Source organism: Melospiza melodia, chromosome 3 (genome assembly GCF_035770615.1).
Source record: "Melospiza melodia melodia isolate bMelMel2 chromosome 3, bMelMel2.pri, whole genome shotgun sequence".
In the NCBI taxonomy this organism is placed as follows: domain Eukaryota; kingdom Metazoa; phylum Chordata; class Aves; order Passeriformes; family Passerellidae; genus Melospiza; species Melospiza melodia.
In genome coordinates, this window is record NC_086196.1 from 48,812,074 (window position 1) to 48,834,139 (window position 22,066).

The 22,066-nt window shown below is 45.7% G+C and overlaps 2 protein-coding genes and 1 long non-coding RNA gene across 4 annotated transcripts in view; 2 read left to right on the plus strand and 1 right to left on the minus strand.

The window, feature by feature from the left end:
- LOC134415793 (uncharacterized) overlaps nt 1–15,536 on the plus strand; it is a 56,182-nt gene extending 40,646 nt beyond the window's left edge. Inside the window, exon 3 of the long non-coding RNA XR_010027116.1 lies at nt 15,446–15,536. This is a non-coding gene — a long non-coding RNA (uncharacterized LOC134415793). The remainder of the gene's footprint in view (nt 1–15,445) is intronic.
- Nucleotides 1–16,402, minus strand: part of TSNAX (translin associated factor X) — a 54,389-nt gene extending 37,987 nt beyond the window's left edge. The window contains exons 1-2 of one of the 2 annotated variants that reach the window (XM_063151639.1): nt 16,175–16,402; nt 10,149–10,288 (exon numbers count right to left, since the gene is read on the minus strand). The gene's annotated coding sequence lies outside the window, so the exon portion shown is untranslated. Of the gene's footprint in view, nt 1–10,148; nt 10,289–15,479; nt 15,606–16,174 lie in introns of those variants that run through there. The other variant, XM_063151640.1, reaches the window with a different exon arrangement.
- Nucleotides 16,403–16,901: 499 nt separating this feature from the next.
- The window catches only part of EGLN1 (egl-9 family hypoxia inducible factor 1), a 33,696-nt gene continuing 28,531 nt past the window's right edge, over nt 16,902–22,066 (plus strand). The window contains exon 1 of the mRNA XM_063151641.1: nt 16,902–17,906. Coding sequence (XP_063007711.1) covers nt 16,977–17,906 — 930 coding nt within the window. The 5' untranslated portion in view covers nt 16,902–16,976. The remainder of the gene's footprint in view (nt 17,907–22,066) is intronic.

The window sequence follows — 22,066 nt, forward strand, 5'->3', positions numbered from 1 at the left end:
CCCCTTACCCAAGCAGGGGAGTGAAAGGAAGCCCAAGGCATGATTCTTCAGGGAGGTAAGAGACCCCAAGTGACACCACATCCCCTGGTGTCTGAGGAGGGCCATTTGCACACATGAATGGTCAGGAAAGCCCAGGACACAGTGGTTTGCACCTGCTTTGCCCACTTGCACATGCCTCCACCCTGCCCTGTGCACTGAGGGACACGCTCTGAGTCACATCCAGTACAAAGTCAGGTCTGAGCCGACCGCATGTGAACGCTTGCTAGAAGGCAGCCTGTAAAACAGGCTTTCCTCATCACTGATCCTATGGAGCTACACACACGCTGGCAATGAAGCACCATCTCTGAAAAGCACCCCAAACACAAGCAAAAACAACAATGACAGTCAAAGCTAGAACCACATGAAACTACATAGGCAGGCCATATCACCTATGGTGTCTGAGCATCACTCGGCTCCATGCAAAACTGCTGACTGGCCAGTGCAAGGCCTGAATTAAATGAGTTTTAAGATGAGGTCCAGTCACTGACTATCTGCACTTTCCTAGACTGCTGCAATATAAAATGAAACAGGTCTGTGTTGATCAAAAGTGAAGGTACCAAAACAGGTCAACCCCTTGCGTGGTGCTTGGTAGAGCAGATCCAGGGAATGTTGCACTTCAGGGCACCTGGTTGGGTCTGACTGGCCAAAGCCATTTCTCTTGGCTCCCCAGCTGAACTGGCAAAGTTGACTTTTGCCACTCCAAGGATAAAAGACCATGACTGGGACTGGCTCTTACCACTCAAGAGACCATAGAAATGGTCAAGCTGTTACAGGGAGCTGCCAGAAGATCTTGGAGAGCTGGGTATGCTATAACACCATCACAGGTGGCAGAAATAGCAGAGGTGGGAGCAGGGCAGTACTGTGTATCCTCCCATTCCAGCTTCCCAAGCTCTGCTCTAAAATACCTAGGAAAGCCACCACTATTCCAGCTGCTTACTTTGCACCAGTGACAAGCAGCTTAACTGATCGTTCCTCATGTCTTCCTGCCTCAAAGCCCAGAAACTTCATTTCTCCTGGTGGAGGCAAGATGGTGCTTTTATTTCTCTGTCAGGCTTAGATAGGAGAGCCCAGATTAATGACAAGAGCACAGGCCGAGTATGGGGCCAGGCACCCAAGCCATCCATTTGCAGGAAACCCAGCATGCCCAGCGCAAGGCACCTGAGCACTGGGTGGAAGCTAAAATGTGGGGCTGGGAAGTCGTGTAGCTGAGAGGGATTTACATGGCCATGCCCTATGTGCTGAAAGCTCCCCCTGCTTATGTGCTGGGAGGGACAGAGTTCCTCCTGCCTGGCACAGAGCTGCCTCAGCCCTGGGCTGCGTGCTGCCCAGCTCGCACCTTGGCCCCACTTGGATTCACACACACCACACAATGCCTTCACACAGATATATTTATCAAGCTAAAAAAAGTTCTGGCTAGCTGTTGTGTTGGCTGTGAGGCTGAGTTGCGCTATCTAGGAGGGGAAAAGAGGCCACCTGGAGATGTAAAAATCTCACAAGCCAGCAAAATAAGGAGGGCAAGCATGCTGGTGGGGGGTTGGATATTTACTGGAGTGGAAGAATTCCAATACAGAAATGATTCATCTTCACAGCACGGTCCCTCCCCCACATAAAAAAAAATTCCTTTTACATATTTCCTGGAATATGTGATTGTACTAGAAGAGCATTTTATGCTCCTGTTATGAAAGGGAATCCAGTCCAGTGGGAGAAAGTCATTCCTGGAATAACTTCCAGTGAAATCAAGAGTTGTAACTGACTGACTTCAGTGTAGCAAGTCCTTGGGATATTGGTGGCTGCTGCAGTCATGTTTTTGTAGGCAGTCTGGATCTACAAGTTTTCCTAGTATAATAATTGCAGTAAGAACTGTGAGGTTTTGTAACCAAACTCGTTTATGCTGGCAAAATCCCTTCTTTGGATGATAGAGAGGTGACTTACATCACTTAATTTCTTCCAGTTTTTACTTGGGAGTTGCTGTTCTGTTATGTCTTTATGCTGTCTGCACAATAGGTATGAATGATTACTTCTGCATTGTTGTAACAGTACCTTTTTCTAGCATAGACAAACTAAAATGTCTAAACTATTTTATTTTTTATAATGCAAATATTACGATATGGTTAGGGAAGAAAGAAACTACTATCTTAAAACAAAATAATAGATTGATGACCTACAATAGCCTGCAAGATAAATTCTGTGTGACAGTAAGAGAACAGAATTTACCAAAATAATCTAGATTATTTTCTTTCATTACTTTTATCATGATTGGGATCTTTATTTCCTAAGCAATCTCTATAAACATCTGCATGAACTTTTAGCCTGTATATGTCTATTTTCATTTCTAAGATCCAAGTTAATCTTGTTTGCAGCACGCAAAGAACTTGAGCAGGATGTGATACCACTTTATGTCATCCCCACTCAGAAATGCAGTAGCCTTGCAGTATCACTGCCTGGCCAGCCCAAGGGGTAGCGGGACACCCACAGATTTGCCATTGCCAGTTTGACTGAGGATGATCTAAGGAACTTCTGGGAAGCAGATGTTCCCTGCTGCATCTCCTGGAAGTGAAAGGGAGCATGATAAAGAGAACAAAGTTGCAGGGGTAAAAATCTAAGCATGGGGAAATACAGCATCGCCTTGAAGGAGGGATTTCAGCTTGTACTTTGTCCTGGAAAGAATGGAGATAGGCTTGGAAGGTTCTGAAAGCAAAGATAAGCAGGTGTGTTTGATGGTTTAAAATCAGTGAAACTCAATCTGTGCTTGTAGAGAGCAGCTTTACAATATTTCCCCATGTATGGCACATGGAGCAAAGTCGCTCCACCTGTTGTGCACAGCAAAGAAACCCATCTGCATGCACAGAAAAATACCATCAGCCGCAATATAAATGCACTTGTATATGTTGGGTTGAATTTTTCTCTTACTGAGGTAAGGAGATCAGTGGAAAGGGGTGACAAAACAGCAAGCAAAGAAAAATTTTGTAGCAGCCCTGTGAATGTGTATGCAGCTTCAGGGTCAATGAGTGTGTGTCTCACAACCAGAGAAAGGATATTGCAGCAAGCAGTATAAAAGAAGGAGAGTCTGGCACAGTTTGGGCTATCAGGCTGGCTAAAAAAAAGACTGTATCTTGTAGCTATTACCCAAAAATAGACTGCAAGACTAAAAAAAGCATGGATATATCAACGTCTAAAAAGAGATCAAAAATGAAGCCCATAAAGATTGTAAGTCATATGAGATGCAGAACTTTAGAGCTTATAAAAGAGAGTGATGAAAATTAAATTATACTAATTCACACTACCTAGTTTCAATCACCAGAGCCAAAACAAGCAGACAGCTTTATTTACTGTTCTTTCATTTTTTCTGGGATGTACAAACTGAAGGTGCTGTATGCCAGACCTCCCATGCTTCTCCTATACAGACCATGTTTCCTGCTTGCACAGGCCTTTCTCTTCTGCCACCACCTCAAGTATGTGCTTTGGTGGCTACCTCAAAAAGTGCCTGGAGGACTGAAAAGGTGAGAAGCAAGAAACTGGCTGTGTCTGGAGGAACAGGCTGTGTGAATCCCACTGTGCAGGTTAGACATCTGTCTTGAGTTTGCAGGATTTGCAAAGTATTTCACGTGCCACCTTCTCTTGCCCATGGGTTAGGATGCCCACCAAACAAAGCTGGTGTCCTGGTCTTGAAGAGACGGCAGCAGATCTGACTGAATAGGGACCAGCAGCTCACACAGGCTGCTGCTTAGCAAGTCTTGGCACCACCAGGGGTGTAGCCAGCTGCCCAGGGGCATTTTAAACTTTACTTACAGACCCAGGACCCTTGGTTAAGCATATATCCTGCTAAGATACTCTAATCTTTCATCTGATTTAACCCTCCATCCCTGCTCAGGGGTATTAAGGGTTTAGTTCAGCATTTGCAACAGGACCCAGATAGATGAACAGCTTAAGGTGAAAAGACAAGCTAAGCAGAGGGGCTGCAGCAGAGGCTGATTCTTGTCGCATCTGGGGAATACACAGAGCCCTGTCATTTGTGCTGTGTGCTGCTGCAAGCACTGGACACGAGCTGGCCCAGCATGAGCAGTCTCTGCATGAGCACACCAGGCTCAGGTGAGACAAGGAGAGACAAGGAAAGCCACAGGAGAGGCAGGCAGGCTGCTGGGGCAGCATGGGGAAAGGAAGGGAGGGAACAGCTCTACCCAAAGCCCTGCTTGTGCAGTCACAGCCTGTCTGCAACCACAGCCATATGGACTGCAACCTCCAGCCAGACTGGAGACTCAAGTTTCCAGCTTGAAGTGTCAGTACCTCCATCCAATCTCATCCTGGCTGTTACAATTTTCCTCCTAACCATCACTACCCTGTCAGCAAAACTGTTTGTATGCTTCCCCTGCTCCTCTGCTATCAAAGTGAGCCGTGCTAGCTCAGGCAGCTGAAACACAAGGTCTGCCTATATCTAGTTCAATGCTAGTAAATAGGTCAAGGAAAGCTGGCAGGGTGTGTGTGTGCCTGAGAGCTGGGTTGAGCAGTAATCTCCTCAGCCCACAGACCTGGAGTTTAACACTGACAGGCACCTCTGTGCTGCTCTGCCCCATGCACCCAGGAGCTGGCTTTGGCTTTGTTCAGGGCAAGCTACACCAAGAGGGTGAGTCTGGTCAGAGGAACTCCAGATGTGCCCCACACTTTTTCATCCCTACATTCTCCTTGACTGCCTCTCTCCCCCACTGGCAGTCAAGGAGAAGGTTCCATTGAGGCCCAGCTGGGGTCAAGCAGAGCCACCATGCTGCACACACTGCCAGGGGCACAGTCCCTCCCTCCTGGAACAACAGGGTGTGAAAGCAGAGTGTGGATGGTCCTGGCCATGCAGGGTGCAGTCCCTCTGCCTCAGCACACCAGAGCATGATGCTGCTGAGCTGCCTTCTCACACCAGCAGTTTTCATGCCCCTAGTTGCTTGCAGCTGGTGAGACATGGTTTTGGTGATGCTTTAAATGCTCAGATCTTGACTACTGGGGCCTAGCAATGCTCTCCTCCTGGGTGTAATACATATCCTGTGGTGTAGATGGGTTTGGGGTTGAGTTTATGAGAGCACAGAATTTGCAAGTTCTCACCTCTTCCTTCCTTCCTTCTCAAGCCTCTCAAATCAAGATGCCACAAACAAACCACTTTCGTGCAAGTGCCTCTACTACTGTTTTATGCAATTCAGAACTGCAAAATCACTTTCTCCAGTACCTTAGCAGGCATCAGTGTGAGATTCTCTGACAAGGGATCCAAGGAGACCTGGTGTTGACTTTTCTGTACAACAAGAACCCTTACTCTCTAAATAAGATAATTATCAAGAGGGTGTTTGTGCCCATTCTTGTTTTCGGGGACTCTCCTTTCTCTTTGCCACCATGACTCATAAAACTCATTAAGCCAGAGTATGCCTAGCAGAACATTTAATTACACAGCAGTTGCAGGGTAGTGACGGAATCTACGTTTAACAGGCTGACAGCGAGATGGCTTTATCTACAAAGCTGCTTAGATGTCAGTATAGCCAGTGCCATCCATAAGGCTGGCCAAGCCATACCAGGCACCAAACCAGCCAGGAGGAAGGTAAAATTTGTGCCAGGAGTAGGCTAAAGACACTAGAGATTTGCATAAACAGTCTGAAAACCTGCCTGTCATCACCATGTCTAGGGCAATGTGTGGAAACATTATCTGGTAAATCAACAGCCTTGCACTGCACAGTGACCTAGATAGGAAATACGATGCAAGAAGGAGAAGGTGAGACTGTGCACTGTTGTAACACAAAGATCAGCTTATTTGCTGCTGCATTTACTCTACCTATGAGTTTAATAGTCAATAAACCACTTGAAAACAAGTTCTAGCCTCTCCCTTCTTTCTCAGACTCTCTCACAGCAATACAGCATGCAGCCAGACTAATTTATGAACAATTTATTTCAGTAGTTAGCAAAATGTTAAGAAAATATTCTTAAAACCACTGTACACATGTCAGGTATGGGTACACAATTTCAAGAGTACAGCCTTAGGGTGTCTGAGAAGCTGCTCAGAGAGATTACACCAACACTGGAGTGACTACTTCTGTCTTGTGTGTGTGTGAACAGGCTTGTTTACATGAAGAAACCCTTTCTATTGGGGCCTTGGAGATTGCAGTAGATGATTCAGTTGCAGCAGCCTGGGATATGTGAGAATGACTTTGCTGACTGGAATAAAAAAGCAAAGGGAAGTTTTTGGGAGTTAATGCATGACACTGTTAGAAATCCCCTCCCATTTGTACATTTTGTCCCGATTACTTAGAAGCCAAACATGACCAAGTGATTTGTCATCAGTTTTGGTTTTGTGAGGTTTTTCTCCTTGTGATTTACCTTACAATTAGCAGTTTGTATCATACATTCTAGCCCATCTAAAGGGCTGGTCTTAAAATTCCACCATAAAACCTCAGCACACTAATAGAAGTAAACACTGTTCTGGTACAGAAAACACATCTCCCTCACCTTTAAAGAGATTAAGAAATTGTAAGCTTTTTTAAAGAAATTGTAGCTGGATGATACAGGAAGGCAGAGGAATGATAGCCTTGTAGGGCAGTGGCTCAGTTTTCCTATAATATTATTATTTCCATGTTGTTTTTACATCAACAAAATTAAGGTTTCTCTTAACTCTGAAACTGCTGGCAGGAAGAAAAACATTTAAAGATTGCATACAAAGGTCTTTGAGATCAAACAATAACTTATCTATAGACCACCATTCAATATGCAGTCTGTAAGGAGGAAAATAGTTTGCTTTCATTTTTTCATTCTTCTGTAGACAGAATATTGCCTCCAAAATTAGCCTTGTTCACTCCAAATTAGTGAGCTTAGCCAAAATTAAGCCTCTTTTTTATATTTTCAGATTTTTTCCCCCCAAAAGTAACCAAACAAGTAATGGAGTATGCCTCTTTCAAATGTATACTATACAAGACTTTGATATTGCTATGAGGCTGAGCTATCAGAAGTCTGAGTAAAATTTTCCTTTTTCGATACAATTTTTTGAAGTTATTTATTTAGAAAATAATACATGAAACTTTACCCAAACACAACTTCTCCCCCATATTTAAACTGTAGCTAAATCTTGGAAAATACAGTGTAGCTACATTTCGGAAGACAGTGCTTTTTAATCTGCCATCACAATCAAGGAACTTCCCTACATTATTGAAAAGGGAAAGTGTTAGGTCAGACTCTTCTGCTTTCTGTAACAATCACCTGGTTTCTTTCTATATTTACATATTTTTCAGAAACAAAATTCCAAGTGTTTTGCCCTTGGGACTTCGTCTAGAGTTATGTTTGTCATTACTCTCTCATATATTACCACACTCATGAGAGTCCATCAGAAAAATTGAATAATTTCTACATGGTGAACTACAGCATTTCTAGCAGCATGTATTGCTGTATTCACTGGTCCCAGTGAAACCATTTCTCCATTTGTGGTGGGGAGGGAAGGATCCACTCTTCAGGAGTGTTTCTTGACTGACTGAGGCAGGCATCTTTTTTTGTTGTTTCCAGCTGACGGTCACTGTGGCTTCATTTTCCACACTGCTGGCAGTACTCTCTGTATAGCATCTAAGGGAATTTCTCCCTCCAAACACATTTTTGGGAAGAGCCTTATATCTTAATTATTCTCCTCTCAACCTGTCCTCTCACCTCATCTCACAATGAAGGGGATCCTGGTCCCTCCCTTTCCTGGTTCCACCACACTGCTCCGCAACTCTGGTCCCTCTGCCTCCATTGGAGCTCAGCACTCCCCCACACAACATTGCAAAACCTCCTCAGAGATGAAGACCTCCTCTATTTATAGAGCACTGAGGCTAGATGAAAGTTTCCAGAGAGTTTTCTGGAAGAGCTCACATCTAGCTGCTTTCCTTACAAAGGGAAACAAGCTTCCACCTTGCTTTAGAGCTCTACCCAGCTCTAACAATCACTGAACCTTTGCAGTACAGTATGCAGTGCACCAGGCATGTGTTTGATGTTATATTGGCATTTATGAACCTCTGAAAACTTTTCTTCCTGACATGCTTGGGGCAGATTCTCTACCAGGAAACCATATTCTCAATTGATTTTTGTCCTAGGTCTGTGATTCAGAGCTGTCTTAAGATAACAGAGAAGAAAAACTGTTTTTAGCTTTGTGCTGCAGCTTTTCCTTTAAAGATTGAGGCTGGTATTTTAAAATCAAAAATAAGGTTCCATTAACAAATGCACTGCTGCATGTTGCTCCACAAAGATATGATTCAGCATTTTTTTACTCGTGTCACAAGTTAAATACAGAATATGCTTTAAAATAGTGGATAAATGGCTGTAACTGTAGCTAAAATAAGGTAGGAGTCAGGCTGGGTTCACAGGGGGGCAAATCCACAAACACAGTCTGCACATATACGAGCAAGCCATGTTCAACCTCTGAAACTGATAAGTTGCTGTTTATTAAAAAAAAGAAAAAGGCAGCAAGTCTTTGACTACTTCTGCCCACAGCACATGGCTTTTATTGGAGGATGTGTTTGCACAAAGGGAGGAGTGTTGCCTCCTACACAAATTTCAACAACCATTTGAACAATTCAGTAAATAGATGAGGACAGAGCCTTCATCTCTTGTCTGCCTGTCCCCTCCAGTCAGAAGTCAATCACACAGTGAGGAAGCTCTAAACTAAAGGAGAAATACTTTTTAGGAATCTGCTTTTTAATGAAAACTCCTGAACATGGTCCTGGCATTACCAACAATCTGAGGGTAGACACATACACCCTGATACAAACAAATGAACAAACAACAATATACACCCAAAACAACAACAAAAAAGAGAATAATTCCAGGGAGAAAATATAACCTAATGCAACAGCAATAGAAAAAAGTGAAATCCACCTCCTGACAAGATAAACATTATCATCTTCCCTTGTACGTTAAGTGGATGAAGAAGGAGCGAGTTGCTTCTTGACCTGTTTTTTCTTCTGTATAAAAAGGAAAGGCCATTTCTTCTAGTACCAATAAAATGCCACCTTTGCTCTAAGTCACTAATTAGCTGACTGGAGGAGCAAGGAACAGGTTCAGGTGACTCAAACAGTGACAAGCTGATGCAGAATGATAGCAAGACTCAATCACAACCCAGCATTAATTACAGCTCTGTAGCACATACTATCACTGTGAACACAAAACGAGGATGTTAATAATACAAATTTAGCTGCGCACTTACACAAAATCCTTGTAAGCTTAATTTTCCAGGACTTAATATTTCACTACTGCTCTGTAAAAGCTCTCCAATGTACAATTCCAACATTATGTTTCAGTGGATTCATGAACAGCATTGTGCCATCTGAATGCCCACTGAAAGAGATAAAATGAGTAGTGTCACTTTAGATGATGCAGGGAGGAGAGAACAATTTTCGTAATACGGGAATTTAAATTACTGTATATCCACTACTAGCATTCGTGGTTTATAAGTATCTGTCCTTGGTATAAGTTGCTTGGAATGTACTTTCAAACATGATGAAATACCTTACTCTGGTATTAGTCAAAGAGTATTTGCACAGAGGATAGGAAGAACAAGACAGAGAACACCATCATAACGGCTGTGCATCAATATCACAAGTTTTAATACCATATGAGTTCAGTTCTAAAATATCAATAACTATTATCATCAACAGCCAGAACCTTTCAACTACTAAAACCTGAAAAGAAAAACAAAGAAACAAATAAAAACTTACAAAATTGGAGTCCCTGGCATGCTGTTTGCACCACCAATAGCCTGAAACACCTCTCCTTGCATCCTTAGACAGCAGTATCAGGTGACATTGGCCATTATCCTGTCTTGGTACAAAATACCCTGCCCTTTGCATCTGCTGATTCTCTCAATTCAGTTTCAAAATTAAAAGCTTCTCTTCAATCAGAGAAAAGAGAAAGTAGAAATGGATCAAGTTACATAATGTGAAGTAAATAAAAGTGAAGTTACATGACATGACCGAGTCAGCTTACTATTCTGACTTGGGTGGTCCTGCTTTTCCCTCCCAAACTCCTGGCCCTGCTGGTCCACACCCTCTCTTGCACCACATCAAACCACTTGGTAAGCTGATCTAACTTGCTAATCCAACAGAAAATACTCTCTTGAACTGACTCACCAAAGGGCTTGACAAGAGCGATGCCAAGGAGAAAGGCTCTGGAGGGAGCAGAACCACCCCTTCTGGTGGCAGCAACTCAACACTGTGTCTTAAGTGAACCACAAGTGAAGAAAGCCTTGAAGAAGGGCACGAGAGAAGCACTGAAAGCAAACAGAGAGGCATAGAGTAAGGGCACTGTGTCTTTGCAAAAACAGACATCACAAATCCCTTGGGATGGGACAGACACTGAAGGGTGCAATGGCAGGAGAGCAACAGGACACTGGATTGAGTTATGCATCAGAGGGGGGCATGGGAACACAGGCACTGTCCTGGCAGAAGGAAGCATGGCTAGTGACAGAAAACACAGTACTGAGCCACCTGGATTGCAGTGGCTCTTTGGGGCTCAGGCTCACAGTGCTTTTGTCTGCGTGCATCTGTAGCCAGCCCTGGCAAAGGTGAGCTCTTTGGGGCAGAGGTGCTACTTTGACAGTTTTAACAAAACCTGAGCTATAATATTGTATCTCCATTGTTCAAGAAAAGAGGGAAGATACCATTGTTCACTCAAAAAACAAACAAAATGAAACCTGTCCCCATTCTTCTCAAGGAACTGCCTCATCAAAAAAAGAGAAAACAAAAATCAAACCACTAAGTGTTATTGAGGAATACCACCTAGTCAGTCTTATCAGCTCAAAACCTCACTCGCTATTATCTTTTCCTTCCTCTCTTAAATTACTGAGACAGGTCTCTCCTTTCATAGCAGCAGATCTTGTAAGATCACCATTTTCTTGCAATCTCCCCTACTTGCACAACTGCCTCTATAAGGGAAAGAGTTTAGGGGTTCAGAAATTATGCTAGTCATCTGGAGACAGGAAAAAGAAACTGTATTTTCACCCAAAGATAAAATGTCCAGGTTTTTAACAAATTTGTCTTCATAGTTTTAAGGAACACTTCTTGAGTTCCTCTCTTGAGCTCTGGGTAACTGTTCATAGGTAATCAGAAAAATAAATGAAAAAGGTGGAGACTTTGTAACTCATTAAACAGCAAGATACACAGCAAGGCATGAACTGAGGTATTCTCAAGCTTCCCAAACCAAGGTACAGAGGGCAAACTGTCCTTGCCTACACCCCAGGGCATCCCTGTTCTCTTTTCCAAGTACAAGACCAGGCACTGGCAGAAGTATGAACTACGTGCCTGGCAGCCGAAAGACAAGGAAAGAGAAAATATGATGTGCAATAAATCAGGTACACACAAAATAATCGTGGCAGGTCACATCATCCTAACACTGCTCGGCATTGTTTCCACCTTAATGATCTTTCAGCATGTCACCATGCTGAATCATGATGACAGAGAGGCAGGAAGCACATATCAGATGCAGAATGAACAGGTCTTTTTGTGATTGGGCTGCTATGAAGCACTGGGCTTTCTTTATGTTGGAGTCCTCTGTTCTCACTCTGGAAAGACTTCTCTGCAGAAAAATCAAGAAAAAATTCTGCAGCAGTTCAGATACATTTGACCTACATACAGATAAAACAGGAATCTCTCACTTTTTTTGCCCCCAAAACTGCTTATTGCTGTATCAGTGAGTGAGTTTCAAATGGGTTTAGAGAGTGTTCTTTAAAAGTAATTTTCTGTTCATAACTGGACTTTAAGCACCCTGAGGGCCTGCTGGCTTGCTTAAGTTAGAGGCCAAAAATGTACATAATTGTCAATCTTTAGCAAGACAGGGAGTTCTTTTCTAACCAGAGCCAGAAATACTCCCTCTGGAGAAATCTCACAAACAATGTGAAAAAAAGCTTTTGAACTTTCCATGGTACAAAGTTTAAAATGAGGACAAAACTGGAATGAGTTGGTCTTGAGGATTTTCTAAGCTATTCTGCATTTCCATAGCTTTACAGATACAGACATCTGGAAGCAGAATTTTCAGCTAAAAAGAAAATAACCCCATTGTTTTGTATTTCACTAGCATAATTAATTTTCCTTAAACATGAATAAAATTATTACAGTAGACAAAAATTTTAATATGTATAAATCTCTCTGGATCAACCCTAACCATATTTTGGTGTAATAAAAATAGGCTATATTCCCAGATATGAAGCTGCATATAATTTCAGACAGATTCAGGGACAGCAAAACCAATTTTAGTTAAACAGCCTGGAGGAATCTCATAATACTAAAGACAGTACTAAACACAAGTTTACATAAAGTAATTGAGAATACTCCTTATGATTTAGTCCAATACTTATAAACTCAGATTATAATGGCAGGTTTTTTTCTTTTAAGCATTAGACCATTATGATATTCAGTGATAAACAACTTATTCTATGACTTTAATTTCAGCAAAAACTTTTAGAGAAACTCTACAATGGCATCAACCATGCAGAATGAAAGATGGTACAGGGTGCTGCAAGATTATTTTCAGAGCTCTAAGCCAAATTCTCTGTTGTCCCAAGGGCCCTATGCCACTTCATACTGTGGAAAACACCAAGTTCCTGCCATATCAAAGCCTGGATCTTGAAAAGTTCTGAGATCCCTTCAGTTGTGCTGCCCAAGTGACTTGAGGAGACCCTGTGTTTGGTCATGGGCTCCTCTGTAATGGCTGGCACTAGTCCTGCCAGGCAGTAATCCCACACCTTTCAGATCACATCTACTGGGTGACCCTTTCCTTGCCTTCCAGAAACAGGGGCCAGGGGAGCTATCTGGGAGATGAATAAACCATGCTAACCCTTTGAGTACCTCAGGAAAAGAGGGTGCATTCAACAAAGGAGCACTTGCATAGCCTTGTGGATGTACTCTGTACACTTTGTCCTGATTAGAAAGGAAGTGAGCTTAACAGAGAATCCAACTCAGACAAACAGTTCTGTCCTTTAATTTGGAAAATCTGCAACCTGTTACAGTTCACTTGCTAGTATGAAAAGCAAGCTTGAAAAATGGCACTGTTGAGACCAGCGAATAATGGTTTAAGTGGAATAGCAGCAGTCAGGGTGAAGAACATGGTGGAGCGGTCTGGGTGGAGGAGAGCAAATGCTACAAGCCCCCAAGTTCTGACTTTTAATTATGATGCTGTTGTGGACATGCATGTGTCTCACTGATGCCTGATGCTATGTAGCATCCACCTCAGGAGCACAGGCAGTTTCCAAGAGGCCTTCTGGCAGCAATGAAAAGCTTAGCCTGGAGTCCAAGCACTTTTTTTCCCATTCACAGTGAAACTATCTCAGCATGAGATTACTTTTCATTTAAACTTCATTTCTGAACTGACTTTGTAACCTCCTATAATGTTGTTACTCTGCATACCCCTTCTCCCTGGGCTTCAAAGATTCTGTTTTGGTTGCTTATATAATCTCAGTGCCGCAGTACACAAGCTAGCTAAAGCATGCTATAAATGCAGCTATTATTACTACTTAATAAAAACAGAAGAGTTATTCATTGACCAAACCTCTTTTTTCCCTTTCTAATAAACTTATCAGACCCATATCTAAGTGGTGATAAAAAACTATGACCTTGCACTAAGTTTATCCCATAACATCCTCATCATGACTGGTATTTAATTTTAAAGACTTTTCATTGCATTCTCTGCAAAGCAGTATGTCTCATCATTACCTAGTTACCAGTAAAGCTTTTTTCCAACATTCACTGACACAGACAAGAAATTAGCTATCTTAGAAAGGCCACTTCAGGGGCCAAGTGAAGAGCAACCAGCTGAAAAAAAAAAAAAAAAAAAAAAAAGAAGTCCTTTCCTCCTCTGTTCTGGCAACCATCATATGGATCATTTTACTTAGTATACCACATGTTGCTTTTTGTTGTGCTTTGTCCTTACACTGTCTTTTAAGGCACAAGTTCTTTGGCAATGAATAGAGTCTTCTATGCTTGGAAAACATTTCTAGCATGTTGCAAACACTATTGTAATATAAATACTCATTGTCCTCCTGAGTTTCCTTACCACCACTGCTCCTCAACACAGCTTTGTCACTTGTTTTACAGTTTTACATTAAGTTTTGTGTCACTGGTGTAGTGCTGCAATAATAAGGCAAATGCTTCATACACCCAAAGATGGATTTTGTTGAAGTTGGAATTTCTGTTAACCATGCTGTGAAACAGTATGATGTCAAGACAACCTGAAGTAGCTTAGCACATTAGCAAATGTGAAAACTAAGACCTTTAATTATATCCCAAAAGACATGTGGAAAAGAGAGGGAAAGAACAGAAGACTTTTGAAGCCAAATTAGCCTGTAAATTAATAACTATCATTAGATTTTAGCCAGGCACCATATTTGTGCCTTGGTCTCTTTCCTAGTTGTTTCATGGTTGGATGATTGAGTTTCAAGTCTGTGACTTTCATCTCCATTGTGTTTGCTGAAGGAGTACACAACAAATGCAAAAGATCTTTAACTCTTCAGTTTCTATCTGGCAGAATACCATTGTATGCATTTCTCAAGTTTTTGAAAATAACAGCCTTGACTCTGTTCTCATGTAGCCCAGTTTAACAATGCTACAAGTCCAAGGAAATCAGCTGAATTAATCTCTTCTTAAGGCATGCTAGAGGAATACCTAAACCTAGTATTTTTGACATACCTCATACACCTATAGTTGAAGGAAAAACTCTCATTACACATACATAAAAATCTGTCCACTTCATGCACTGGATTTAAAACTTGGTTTTAGTCCACTTTCTTCTGCCCTTACCACAAAGAAATTACTAATCTGGAACTTTGATTTTAGTTTCCATCTTTTCCACTTCATTTGCCACCTTATTTTTCCTTTGGTGGTTACTGTTGTTTTTAATTCTCCCTTGGAGCTCACTAGTCATATTCACCTTGAAATTTTATCCACTGGGCTTTCATGACCTTGTCCTCTGAGTACTCCTTTTGCCTTTCTAATGATTCACCCTGGTTTTCCTCCTCATTTTTCATGTATGTTCCACAAGGCACTTTTAGCCTTGGTACACTTTGTTTCTCCTGCATTCTTCATACAGTACATTCAGTGCCTAACATTTCTTGAAGTCCTATTAACTATGCCAATCAATCCTAAATCCAGTTCTATAGCAGAGATAAGAACTAAACAATCTTTTTATTAATTGCATGCATAAAGTCATGTCACTATAATACAAGTATATTGCAGTGTTACACCTCACAAAAGCCAGTGAGAAGCAAAAGCATTAGTATTCCTCTTCTACAGTAGCAGAGAACAAATCACTTATCCAATGTCATGCGAAGTCTTGTGGCAGCCTCTGGGTTCATTTCACCTTTCTACCTCCAGATCTGTATATTGGGTTATGTATTTTACACTTCTTGGGCTTTAGAATGCATTTACTTAACTTACAGGCAGTGCAGACCAATGGCATGCATCGTGTCTCACCAGCCCAGCACACAGAGCAGCGATTTGCTGTCTCTTCACCAAATGGTTCTCTGAGAAGATGGATGGGAGAAGATCCAGCCCAGGAGGAATAATTGCTCTGCCTCACCACACGGCTCTGAAGCATCAATCACTGTGTTGGGCTCTACTGCTGGAAACTCCACTTTCCTAAACTATACCACAAGCAAGCAAAGCCATGGTTAATTGGATCAGTGGAAGCTTAAACATCACCTCAGAGGAGTCCAGATGCCCATGTGGCTTTTGGCAACGGACGTGACTGAGCTGAGACCTTTGTCCCCTCTACCAGCACCGCTCTGCCAAACGAGCTTCCTTTTGCCTGCCAGGGACTTTGCCACGTTCATCACAGCACAGGCCCCAACTCCTGGGCTCGCCTTGTTTTGGCAGCTACATCAACTGGCTCTTTCTTCTGGCTTTTTGCTTTTTCATTTCTTAATCACCTAGTCCCAGCCTTCACTACCACTCCGTTAGGCGGGACACAAGCCACGTGTTATTTATGGAGACAGCACATGGCTCTCCCGCTCTACCAGCTATCCGGCAGGAGTATTTTGGGGCCTACGGGAGTGACAAAACCTGGCTCTCCACTGTAGCCAGGTGCCGCCGCCGCCACCCTGCCTGTCATTGAAGCCACAGCGCCCAGCTTCCACGTCCCCCGCCGCTGCCCGGAGCCCCCGCCTCACCTGCGGCAGGCCCACATCCACGGGGGCGGCGGGCAGCTCGCTACCGGGGTCACGGGCACCCTCAGACTAGCGACCTGCCCAGCGACGACGGGGCGGCCCCGGCAGCACAGACCAGTGACATCCCCAGCAATTGCCTCATTGTCCCTGCCGGAAAGGCCGCACTGGTCATAGCGGGAGAAGGGCGCCATCCCCACGAGATCCCTCCGGCCCGCGGCCCGTCCGTGCGCCCACGACCGGAGCGGCGCCTCCGAGCCCCTCACGCAGCGGCGCGGAGGACGCGGCCGGCTCCGAGCCGGCCCCGCCCGCCCGGCCACTCCCGCCTGACGCGCCGGCGGCGCTGGCGGGCTGGAAGTGGCGTACGTGCACAGCGGGCCTCTGGAGTGGCGCCTCCTCCTCCTCGCCCCGGCAGAGCGGCGGAGGCGCGGTGGGGAGAGGCGGCGGCCGCGCCGGCCCGTGCTGCACCGGGCAGAGAGGCCGGCGGGGAGCGGAAGGCAGCACCTCACCGCGCCGCTCCGCTTCCCCCTCGGCCGTTCCGCCGCCGGTGGGGCGGCGATGAGGCGGCGCTAAGCAACGTTAGCGGCGCAGGGAGGGCGGCGCGGGCCCCCGCGCGCCGGAGGAGGCCGCGGGCCGGCCGAGGCGGAGGGCGGCGGGGGCCGCGGCGGTGCCGGAGCCGGGCGGCCATGATGCAGTAAGCGCTCCCTCCCCGCGCGGCCGGGCGGGGGCCCGCGTTAGCGCCGCTCCCGCCCGCCTCCTTACATAACACGAGCCGGCGGAGCGGGGCTGCGGCGGCACTACCAGCGCCATGGCGAATGACAGCGGCGGAGGCGCCGGTCAGGGCGGCCAGGGCGAGAGCGGCGGCGGCAGCAGCAGCAGCAACAGCAACAGCAGCAGCAGCAGCAGCAGCGAGCGGGACCGGCAGTACTGCGAGCTGTGCGGGAAGATGGAGAACCTGCTGCGGTGCGGGCGCTGCCGCAGCTCCTTCTACTGCAGCAAGGAGCACCAGCGCCAGGACTGGAAGAAGCACAAGCTGATCTGCCGCGGCGGCGGCGCTGCGGCAGCTGGAGCGGCAGGGGGCGCTACCGAGCCCCACGGCGGGCACCCCCCGCCGCCCCGCGCCCACGGCGGGGCCGCGGCGGGCAGCGGCAGCCGGGCGGGGGTCGGGAAGGGCGCAGCGCCGCCGTCCCCGGAGGCCCCCGCCGAGGCCGCCCCGCTGACCAACAATCACGTCGCCGCCGCCGGTGCAGCTGCCGGCGGTGAGGCGGAGGCATCGGCCGGGGCCCAGTCCCCGTCGCCCTCCGGGGAGGCAGTGCTGCTGTACCGGGACAAGTCGAATCTGTACCCAGGCGGCGTGCAGGCGGGACCCGGTGCGGCCGCGCTGCGCCCCAATGGGCAGACCAAGTCGCTGGTGCCGCAGCGGCTGGCGCTGGAGTACATCGTGCCCTGCATGAACAAGCACGGCATCTGCGTGGTGGACGACTTCCTCGGCAAGGAGCTGGGCGGGCTGGTGGCCGAGGAGGTGCGGGCCCTCCACCACACCGGCCGCTTCACCGACGGGCAGCTCGTCAGCCAGAAGAGCGACTCCTCTAAGGACATTCGCGGCGACAAGATCACCTGGGTGGAGGGCAAGGAGCCGGGCTGCCAGACCATTCGGCTCCTCATGAACAGCATGGACGATCTCATCCGACACTGTAATGGAAAGCTGGGCAACTACAAAATCAACGGCAGGACGAAAGTGAGTGAGGGAGGGAGTTGGGACCCCCGGTGCCCGGCCTCCCCCTGCTCCTGCTGCCGGGGGGGCTGTGGCGGGGGGGCGGGAGCGGGGCCGCGGAGCCGGCGCTTCCCCGGTGCGGGCGTGTGTGCGCGCACGTGTGCGGCTGTCTGCGGGGCTGCGTGCGTGTGCGCACGTCCGTCCGGCTGTCTGTCCGTCCGTCTGTTCTGGGCTGTGCTGAACGTGTGCGCCCGCTGCCGCTCCGCTTCCCGGAGCCGACTCGTACTTGGGAGCCGTGTCCAGTTCTGGGCTCCTCAGTAAGAGAAAGAAGCTCCTGTCTTTCTCTAGAGGGTCACAAAGATGATTAGGGGTTTGGAGCATCTCTGTCATGAAGAGAGACTGCGGGAGCTGAGCTCTTTTAGTGTAGTGAAAAGAGGATAGAATCTCATTAATGTATGTAAATATCTCAGGTTGATGTTAAAAAGACTGTGCTAGACTCTTCAGTGTTTCCCAGTGACAGGACAAGTAGCAGTCGCCATAAAGTAAAGCACAAGAAGTTCCACCTCAGCAAGAGGAAGAACTTCTTTACGTTGAGGGTGGCAGAGCACTAAACAGGCTGCCCAGGGAAGTCGTGGAGTCTCTGTCTGGAAGCATTCAAAACCCACCTGGACGCCTTTCTGTGTCACCTGCTCGAGGTGACCGTGCCTGGGCAGGAGCGTGGGACTGGATGATCTCCAGGGTTCGTTTCCAGCCCTCACAATTCTGTGTCCCACGCCCGGCCGTGGCGGGACCCGCAGCCCCAGCGGGCCTGGGCCGCAGCCGGGACGGGCGGGTTGCTGTCCCGCGGGCAGCCTGGAGATCGCTCTCTGCTGGGAAGGTGCGAAAGGGTTTGTTTGCAGGTAAAAAAGGTGATCTTATTTATGTGCCTGCGTTTTGTTAAAAACCCCTTGACCTGGAAGCTTATCCTCTAGGTGATGAGCATTGAAATGGGAGTTCTTCCGTGTTCTCCCAAAAAACGCGGGTCAGCCAGCTCTGCCCAGCTGTGGGAAGCAGGGGCTGGCTGCGGGGTGTCCCGGCAGCGGCGCTGGCTGAGGAGGGTGGAACCACTTGTGCACAGCGTTTGTAGGCTAGCATAAATGTGCCGGGTTTTGGTAAACCTTGGCTCAGGATGTGGCCTGCCAGGTGCAGGACTTAAAAGTGTGGTCAGGAGACCCGCGCCAGTGAGTGAGTGCCCCGGTGTCACAATAAACCCGCAGGTTACAGTGAGGTGTTGTGGCAGGTAGTGGAATCACAGCCATGGAGCAGGGTGGCTTTGGGCAGAGTTTTTATGTTACTCTCATTAAGTCACTTTTCTACAAAAATCTTACTCTTTAGCTCTATTTCGAGACCAGAGAACCGAGTCAAAATCTCCTGTTGTATTAGCCTAATTTGCGATTCCCTTCCAGTCCTTTAAATAAAATTCATGCCCTTGGTAGAGAACTAGTAATGAATATTCATCAGTATCTTTTCAGTTTAATAAAAAAAAGAAGGGTGAAGCTCCTTCAGACTTTGCTACCTCTGTTAAAGCATAAGGAAGCCAGTGAAATGATAGGAGTCATCCTGCCGAGGTGGTTGCACTGTCACAGATGGACTGTTGTTGCTGCAGCTGCAGAATCTCAGCTGGTAGGAAGCTGCGGGAGGGAGGGAGGAAGGGAGAAACTGGACGGCAAAAAACAGCCCTGGATTTGTTCAGGGCACGGGAAACTCCCGTGATAAAGAAAAGAGGGTGGGAATTATTTTTTTTTTTGTAATGCTGTCTTTGCATTTCTTCAGTTGAAGCAGTACTGTGCGAAAACATTTCAATGGGAACATGGTGTAGAGTCCTCATAGATTCCTGCAGGACTTTTCTAAGCCAACTTATCTTTTAGGCAATCTTAAATCTCTTCAAGGCTTCAAACTTACACTCTAAAAATATCAGTGGTTTTGCTGGATTTCAGTTTTATGCGGCAAAAGGGAATGCTGCTTCTGTTTTTCTGTGCAGTGGTATGCTTCTGTAAAGAATAGGTGCCAAGACTTTTGGAGTTGTAATCCTCAAGCACACCTGTAATTCCTGGATCCCACTGTATTTTATGTTCCTACTTGGTTTTTGAACTCCCTCTGTTGGGGGATCAGAACAGGTGTAGGGATCAGATCAGTAAGAGGACAATACTTCACTCCTTGGTGGCACAGAAATGCATTACTTTGTCTTCTCACTTTCCCTTGTTTATTTCCCTGCAAAAGTCAGTGCTTTTAGTGTGCAGGAAAGCTCAGTTCTCTAAAATGCCAGCAAAAGCAGAATGAAAACTGTCATTCACTGTCAACCTCAGAGTTGAATAAACAGAAACAGATGATACCCAGAGTATCACTTCAAATAACTTGTATTGTAACCATACAACTTGTAACCCATTGGTGGTGTTGGCATTGAACTTGCTATCACTTCTGTGGCAAGTGTCTGTTGAAGTGCACTTCATCTGTCTAGAAGCAGTGTAGGAAAAAGCAAGAAGAAATTGGTCTGAGGTGTGTGTATATATATATATATTATATATCTCCTGAATCTCTTGGCTTGTAAACCTGCCTGTCAGGGAAAAAGCTATGTTGTGTTAATAGGATCTCATTCAAACATTTACATTCACCAAGGCCAGTCCACTATGGCAAAGAATGTGAAATAAGGTAAAATGTTGGTTGTGACCTGAGATTTTATACTTTAAAGTCTCTGGTATGTGTTTTCTCTAGGTTACCTGAGCCACCTAGAACCGATCTACTTAAACTGGTGTGGTTTTACCTAGTCCTGAGTCCAGCCTGAAAGATATAGCACTAGTTATAAACTAGCCAAGTACTTCTGAGGTGTGTGGAGACAGCAGCAAGTATAAGAGAGTGGCTAACTGTTTACTCATCTTGGAAGTCCTGACTTACTGCATTCCTTGCTTTTGTTCTCTCTCTTTCCAGACTGCTTCCTTCTTTTCTCTAGCAGACCCTGGCACATACGTGCATATTTGAGCTCTAGTGTCTTTCTCCTACTTCCTGTTATTTTCTAGTTTTTACTTCTTTCATCTTTTCATACATTCTCCTTTTTTTCCTTTGTCTTACCAGTTGCCACATCTGTACATGCATGTATTTCTGTTTCTTGCCTGTCCTGTTCTTACATGACTAGTGGAGGTAAAAGCGTGCTCATCAAAATCAGGAAAAGAAATCCTCCTGAATCTCACCCAGCTGAGATGGTTTTTCCTCCTTCCCCATATGGAGCGTGAAGAAGGGGTTAGGAGTGGTGTCAGGTTCACGATCTTTTTGCTAGCTTTCTCTTTCCTTTGTTCTGGACTCTGTGATCTGAGGCTTACCTAATTTACTGGTCCTGGAATAATACTGTGACTTCCCAGTTGTGGACTGGGTTCCTAATAATCACCATATAACCAGACATCTGATCCATCAGGTGTTCCTCTTTCTGTTCACCATTACACCCAGTGCCAGCCATCTCCTGAACCCTGACCTCTGCCTTTTGTAGGATGGACATTAAAATAGACAGTTTGACAGGCCCTCTTGCATCCCTTTAGTTTTTCCTTCATTCCTACTTCTAGAAACCTGTCTGGAGACCAATCCTGTTCAAATTGCTGCATTTTAATGCTCTCCTTTCTCTACAAGTATGCTAGTGACACCCACTGCTTCTCAGCCACTTGTAGGTTAAAAATTTGCTTTATTTGTTACATATTGTGTAAACTTGCTTTTCTGCTTTTTCTGGCAATTGTTTATTTCTTACTCTGGAGATCCTGGAGTTTTCTGAAGACCTAGGATTCAGACTAGTCTGACTGTGACCTATTAAATTAGATTCTTTCAAAGTTAGTAATGCTATGTTAGAAAATAATTCTCCAAGAGTGAGTGGATTTCTTGTACCTTGCTGTTAGCTTCTTTATAAACTGGACAGAAGAGGCTCTCTGCCCCTGCCACTTACTTATGTTGCAGCTTTTCTACAAACATGTTGGATTAATGTTACCAAGGAAAAGTAAGACTTATGGGTGTTCTTTCCACTGTATCTTATTCTACAAAATATAACTGTAAGCATGTGTGGCAATAAGAAGACAAATGAAAAATAAGAGGGAATAAGAACTTGACAACCAAGCAGGACTGGAAACTGTGGTAGAAGAAAGGAAAGCAATCACAGGGGCAGGTGTGCA